The sequence below is a fragment of the Arachis ipaensis genome, chromosome B08, assembly GCF_000816755.2.
Source record: "Arachis ipaensis cultivar K30076 chromosome B08, Araip1.1, whole genome shotgun sequence".
NCBI classification, from domain to species: domain Eukaryota; kingdom Viridiplantae; phylum Streptophyta; class Magnoliopsida; order Fabales; family Fabaceae; genus Arachis; species Arachis ipaensis.
Window position 1 is genome coordinate 22,047,015 of NC_029792.2, and position 7,631 is coordinate 22,054,645.

Genomic DNA, 7,631 nt, shown 5'->3' on the forward strand with positions numbered 1-7,631 from the left:
AGTTAAAAAGAATCCTTATCCATCTCATAACAAAATTTATATTTATCAGATAGAATTATTATTATTTTTATTATAGAGACTGCTGGATGGTGATGTTTACTTCTACGTAAATAGATTCATTTGAATTTTACTATCTCAAATCTATATAGATAATTGAGTATATGTTCAAATAATTCAAATTCCAAATATTTAATATATAAATAATTCAGTATATGTTAAAAAAAGTTGAGTACTAGTGCATTAATTCTAAATCTATTTATAAATCGATATTACCTATTTTGATTTATGTGTAGGTAAAGTTCACCTAATAAATCTATTTAATCTAATTCGATTTACTATTAAAATTTGTAAATCTAATTATCCTAATTCGATTTATATAAAAAACACCTTTAAAAGATACATGTACCATTTTTTACTTTGGGTGATATTAGTAATATTTGCATTCATTTAGTTTATTTAAGTATTTTACCTTTTAATTTCACAACCTCTTTTTCTCTTCCTCTTCCTCTTCTACCACCACATTTACTTTTTGAAAACCACAAGGCTTCTGAAAATAAAGGTTTCATAGAGAGAATTCAGCCACACTTGCCCCACCTACCCCTACTTCTAATCGCAAAACCACAATCCGAACTCACTATTTTCTTTCCCAAATCCTTCAACGAACTAGAATTCAAATAAAATCCTACATGCACTCCAATACTAGCACAAAGTTCACAAAACCGTGGAACCAATAGCCACAACAACCACCCTTGATCATGAAGCAATGAAGATCCAACCTTGCAACATGGAAAACTTTCAGAGTTTCACACACCCAAAAAAAAAGATCGAAGCTCAGGATGGTGGGTGAGTTGATGGAGAATGATGAAACTGAGCTTGTCAAGTTAAAGTTGTTTGTGGTGGTAAGAGAGGAAGAGGAAGAGAAGTTGTAAAATTAAATTTAGCAAAAGAGTAATTTGAAAATTCTAAATAATTTTTTAGATTTTGATTAATTTTGTCAATTGAAATCTATCTTTTATGAAATCTATCTTTTATGAGTACATTGTTAGTTTTGGTTTTTCATAACTAAATTTGTCGATACTTGAATCTTTCGTGGTTAAAAATTATTATTTACTCTAATATAAAAGCATCAAAATTCATCTTATATCAAAGCTGAGTACAAAATTTTAATGAGAAAGTTCCTCTTATGAACATGCTTTATTATTTATAAAAAAACCCCAAAAAAAAAGGGACCACATAGAACGGTATGTTTTCCCCTCCGTAACACCTGTTTGACGATGGGGGCATTTACTAGGTTGTATTACACTCAACACTAGGAACAAAGGCACCTTAAGATGTGTCATAGCTATAAAAGTAATAAAGAGAAACTCCTAAGAATTGAATGGATAGTACGACATTATTATAACCACTATATACTATCCAGGTAAGTTCCCTAATACCATTTGAATTTGTCTTCTTCTAATGTCCATGGTCTTCTTGATTTTTCATCTTTTTTCCATGACTTGTTCTGCAGCTGAAAGAAAGAAAGATATATTTTCAGCAGCTGTGTAACAAAGTAGGATGCAAAAACAAACCAAGGCAATGCTATGAACAAATAAATCCAACTCAAATAAAATGAATGTGAAAGGACTTGGTTAATTATCACCACATCATCACCCTGAATGATGAAAAATCTATCTCAACAACCTTAACCACAAAATTAGTCTATAAATGTCATGAGAGAATTTCCATGGTGATAATCAATTTCAAAGAATTGATTAACACCATCGAATATAACACATTCCATAATAGCTGAGGCAGATTGAAAGTGTTAGCGGATTCTCTGGAAATAAAATCATAGAAATAAAACCTGAAAGAATAGTAAAATCAAATCATAAAAGTGACATTGAAAACCTGAAATCCATAAATATATTCATCTCAGGAACACCAGTCTCTTGCATTCTGGAACATGCGCAACCACGGGCTAGGACCCTTCTTGTCCACATCCCAATGCTTCGGATACCATGGAAACTGCCACATTAAGAAGCAACGCTCTGGATGAGGCATCATAGCAAGATGCCTCCCGTCTGGAGAACAAATAGCAGCTACCCCCAAAGGAGAGCCATTCACATTGAAAGGATATGTCTCTGTTGGATTGCCATCATCATCACAATATCTTATAGGAGCTAAATCTGAATGAACTGTGCGATCCAACATGCCTTTATCCGGGAAATAAGCCCTTCCCTCACCATGAGCAGCCCATACCCCCAATGTACTACCTTCCATACCTTTGAACATTATAGCCGGCGAATCCTTTATTGTCACGCTTGTAAAGCGGCATTCAAACCGTCCTGATTCATTGTGAATGAACCTTGGCTGTGATAGGTCGCCGCCGTTACCAAGAACGCCCCCAACCTGCGGGCCTGGTACCCATCCCAACAATGCCATTAGCTGACAACCATTGCATACACCAAGACTGAAAGTGTCGGGACGGTTGTAAAACTCCTGGAATTGTTTCAAAACGGACTCATTGAATCTAATGGAAGCAGCCCAGCCTTTTGCAGAATCAAGTACGTCTGCGTAGCTAAATCCACCAACAAACACAATCCCACGGAACTCTTGCAAAGAGCTGGCCCCATTAAGAAGGTCAGACATGGTAACATCCCATGGTTCAAAACCAGCAGCATGGAATGCTGCAGCCATTTCTCTGTCTCCGTTGCTCCCTTCTTCTCTAATCACCGCTACTTTAGGTTTAACAGTTGCAGACAAATACTTATCATCAGTGAAGGAAGGCGTAAAGGACAGCTTCCATGAGGGCTCATATCGATGTTTCAGCCCTTCTTTCTCCATTTCTACACAGGCTGCCAGCCTTTGGAATTTCTCTAGCTGGAAGCTGGTTTCTTCCCACATATCCCGAAGGAGGGTAGTTTCTTCTTTCAAACAACTTACCCCATCAACCTTGACTTCTATGGATGGAGCAATAGTAACTTGACCTATGATCTCAGCCGAAACCCCCACTCCATTCAATCTGTTCATTACTATGGACAAATTTTTCTTGCTTACCTCAATAACCAACCCAAGCTCTTCCGCATAAAGTGTTTGGAAAAGGCTCTTACCTCGTGAAGTCAAGTCCAAAGTAAATCCACGATTACCAGCAAATGCCATCTCTAAGGCACAAACTAGCAGCCCACCATCACTGATGTCATGACCAGCAGAGATCAGCTCATCAGTAATAAGGTCTTGCACACCTTCAAAGACCTTTTTAAGGTACGGAACATCATCAAGATCGGGACACTCATCCCCAACTTGATCAAATGCCTGTGCAAGAGCAGATCCGCCTAATCGCCGCTTTCCTTTTGATAAATCAATGTGAAGCAAAACACCATCGTCTTCAAGTTTCAAATCTGGTGTCACTGTTTTTGTAATGTCAGGACAAGTAACATAAACACTAATTACAAGATTTCCAGGAGCCTTGACAACTTCTCCAGCATGAGCTGCCATAGAAAGGCTATCTTTCCCTCCATCAATAGCGATACCAAGTTCAATCATTGCTTCAGACAAAGATATGGCAGCATCATACATGTCAGCTCCTTCTCCATCAAGCTTAGCAGCATACATCCAATTACCACTTGCCTTAACATCAGAAAGGGAAGTGACCTTTGCCCATACAAGATTTGTCAGTGCTTCTCCAACAGCTAATCTTGCCATTGCTTTGGGGTTTAACAACCCTTTGATTGGCTGTTCCCCAATGGCACATGCACCTCCAGTTACACCAGTAAAAGTTTGAGCTGTAACAGCAACATCGGCAAGGGTAATCTGCAAAGGGCCAACTGTTTGCTGCTGGGCCACAAGACCAGTGACACACCTATCAACTTTTGTTGTTAAGAAGCGCTTTGAACAGACAGATGGCAAACTCAATACCCTCTTCAAAGAATCTATTACAGTGGTCCCAGGGGCAATATCAAGTGGTTCCCGCTCATGAACAACCCGATGAAATTCAAAAGATTTCTTTGGCATGTCACCAAGGACTTTCTCCAGTTCAAGATCCACAGCAGGGGGAGGTGGAGGAAGTCCTTCTGATAGACACTTCTGAGTTGCTAAGCTATCCACTAATACAACACGTCCATCGCCACTAATAGTACCAATCACAGCCATTGAAACCTTTTCCCTTTTACAGATAGATTGTAAGAGCTCACGACTTTCAGGCTTCACCAAGATTGCATCTTGCTCCTGATACTCTGCACCCCAGATTTCCAGAACAGACATTGTATGATCACCGACCACAATGGCTCGAACATCTATCTCAGCACCCTTTGGATATATAATTTCCTTTACAACATTGCAGTTACCACCAGCTCCTTGATCGTGAATGCTGATAATTGGATTTTTATCCCCCATCTCAATACAGGCACGGACAAGACGATATAGCTTCTGTGACATCTCAGCATCCCCACGTTGTACAGCATTGAAATCAAGCTCTGCATCATTTTGCCCACTGACCATACTTGAGGCTGCCCCACCTCCCATTCCAATACGATAAGCAGGACCTCCAATCTTCACAACCAACATTCCAATTTCAGGATCTCCCTTTGATATATGATGGTGGTCAATCTGCCCAATTCCTGCACTAAACATGATCGGCTTTAACCATTCCCGCCTATCTCCACTAGGAAGTCTCATTCCAAAAGTTCTACAGAAGCCCTGGATCAAGGGCTCCCCAAATTTGTTCCCATAGTCTGATGCACCATTACTAGCATCAATAAGGATCTGGAGAGGTGATGCCAAATTTGAAGGATATGTAAAAGATGGATCTTCCCACGGAGCATAAAACCCAGGTGTGTTAAGATTCCCAACACAATAACCAGCTGTAGCTGCTTGGACAAAAGACCCCCTACCTGTTGCATGTGTATCTCTAATGCGACCTCCTGCACCTGTTTCTGCACCAGGATAAGGTGCCACTGCACATGGGAAATTATGTGTTTCAGCTGTAAACAAGATATCTAAATCACGTGATATCAAGCTTAATGGGCATGATGAACCAGGTTCAACAGGTCGTAGCTGCTTTACTGGAAAACCCCTGATAGCACTAGAGTTATCCTTGAAGCCAATAACAGAATTATTTGGATTTGCCTGTAAAGTACTTTTCACAATTTGCATAAGAGTCCTATTCATGAGCTGTCCATCAATGAAAATCTTTCCAGTGAAAAACCAGTGCCTGCTATGCTCGCTGTTGGACTGTGCAATGTCAAATAACTCCACATTTGTTGGGTTCCGCTTTATGTCTTCTTTGAAAAGTTTAGTATAGTATTCTAGATCCTGCTCATCAAAGGCTAAACCCATCTTTTGATTAATCTCTTCTAGTGCCTTTCTACCCTTCTCCATAACAGGAATATAACGAATCTCCTCTGGAACAACATTGGTCTCGAAGGATGTTAACTTCTGAGTATAAACACATTCAGTCATCCTGTCATGTACCATAGATGCGAATTCACTGATTTGGTGATCCTGCAATTCACTTGTAGTGTACAACAAGTACCTCCTTGATCGTTCCAAACGGGTAACTTCAGTCAAACCACATGCTTGGCAAATGGCCACTGCATTTGAAGACCATGCTGTCGTAAACGACAACCTCGGGCCAACCTCTATTATAACAGTCAAGCCCTCCTTCCCCCTTTTGTCGAGAAAGCTATCAGTGCCCAGATTCTCAGGCTCAAAAGTTTCTTGGAGAAGCCATTTAAGGACTGAAAGCTTCATGCTTGAAAGTTGTGAAACAAGGCCAATATTATAACATTGCTCTGTCTGCAGATCCACAATCTGATTAGAGATTTTTGTTTGAGCATCCCTGAGAAGTTCAGCAGCTGCATTTTCTTGAATAAATGGGACACGATACAAATGAAAGACTTCAGAGGCAGGCTTCTCAACCAAGCTAGGTTGCTCCTCTACTGAACTTGTCACAGCCCCTGAAACCACAGCTCTAGGGTTTTCCTGTGCTTGGCACCTTAAAGAAGAAGCTCTCCAAGTTGAACCTTGAGCCCGCCTCCTATTCCCAAGTGTACCCCAAAGCAAATGACTCCTTTGATTCTGAGACTTCTTCACCAAAAACAAAGATTGCCTACAGGTACCCTGAAACCAAAACCACCAAGACACAAACCACATTAACACCAATAGCATCACATATGCCAAATTAAATAAGCGTAATTAATTGGTCAATCAGAGACAATATTCAAACTGAAAATTAAAACAAGCTCATGTTTGATCTATTGTTTGATCCAATGGAAATGGAAATCTTCAGTTTGAAACTAAAAATCATGTTAAAATATATCGCAACATGATGTTATCAAAGTTTCTCAAATAAGCTAAAACTGATTATGTAGCTTCTATGTTACTACAGCAAACAAAATGCAGAAAACAAAAGAGCATTGTTATATGATGATGCTTAACCAAAAAGCGGCAGTAAAATCAAACCTGAAGGAATTCAGACACCCCAATATCCTTAACACCCACCATGTCCTTGATCAAGTTAGAAAGCTGTGAACAGGAAATTGAAAAAAGAAAATAAGAAAACCACAAGAAGTGATCATGATTATATTTTCATTCCTCAAGATCAGATATTTACAATATAGCAGCTATAGAGTGAGAAGCTGACTAGTCAATGAAGTGACGTGCCAGCGGCTGGCAAAGAGGGAGAGAGCTACCGCCCGCGGCTGCAGCAGAGAGACCACAACACGTAACTGCCCTGGTCTGAAGCCTGAAAACACCATATCAACAACCGTTATACAGCAGCAAGAACACCACCACATATTTACAGTTAGTTTTTTTTTTTTCGAAAAACAAAAGGTACAAATAAACCATACAGCAGCAACAACACATACTTGCATTATATTCAACAACGTTCATATAATAGTTCAATTCAAAACACGGCCAATAAATATTTGCTCCGCATTGTGTTACATTCACTGGTGCCATCATTCAATAAGCAAGCAATCGATATTTCAACAACTCCAATCACCAAATCAATAAATTAGCAATCACCAATGGCAAAAAACAATAACAATAAAAATAAATTCAGATTAAAAGAAAAAGAACCTGGTGTGCACTTGCTGGAATTGCTGTTTGCTTTGAGGCTGTGGTGTGAGCTATTAGCGACGGAGGGTGGACCTGGTGCCTTCGTCGGCGACGGCGAGTGGTGAGTGGAGGAAGGTAGCAGAGAGGGTGCGGCGTGTGTTAGTGTTTTGAGTGAGACACCAAAACCCTGCTAAGTGATTTTCTCAGGTCTCTTCGAATTATTCAACTGTGAAAATTAAATATTTATAATTTATAATATAAATAAATAATAATAAACAAAAGAGCATTTAATAAACGGATGAGACCAATTGAGCATATTACTACTTTTTCATTATTCACTTATTCGGTTATTCTTTCTCTATCCACCTTTTCATCCTTCAACTTTAACTACGTTATTACCAGCAGCCGTATGATTAGCACGAGTGAGTCGAGCCCATTTATGCACCACTTTAAAATTGGTCGTTAATAGTTAAGCTAAATTTATGAAATAGTGAACTAAATTTGAGTTTAAATCTGAAATTAAATTTATAAATTAAATGAACCAAATTTAAGATTAGATAAGCTCGGTTAAATATTTGATTACTTTACTC

The 7,631-nt window shown here is 39.0% G+C and overlaps 1 protein-coding gene across 3 annotated transcripts; it reads right to left on the bottom strand.

The window, feature by feature from the left end:
- Positions 1,162 to 7,274, bottom strand: LOC107612758 (probable phosphoribosylformylglycinamidine synthase, chloroplastic/mitochondrial). 3 transcript variants are annotated; one of them, XM_016314483.2, is made up of 5 exons: positions 7,063 to 7,273; positions 6,623 to 6,724; positions 6,442 to 6,504; positions 1,891 to 6,099; positions 1,162 to 1,510 (listed from the first exon to the last, which is right to left on the bottom strand). In XM_016314483.2, exons 3-4 carry the CDS (start codon positions 6,481 to 6,483, stop codon positions 1,915 to 1,917), a joined length of 4,227 nt encoding a protein of 1,408 aa, XP_016169969.1. In that variant the 5' UTR covers positions 6,484 to 6,504; positions 6,623 to 6,724; positions 7,063 to 7,273; the 3' UTR covers positions 1,162 to 1,510; positions 1,891 to 1,914. The 3 variants fall into 3 exon arrangements, with proteins under 3 accessions (XP_016169969.1, XP_016169968.1, XP_020964777.1); XM_016314482.2 differs by having other exon boundaries at positions 6,593 to 6,724; XM_021109118.1 differs by lacking the exon at positions 1,162 to 1,510 and having other exon boundaries at positions 1,894 to 6,099; positions 6,593 to 6,724; positions 7,063 to 7,274.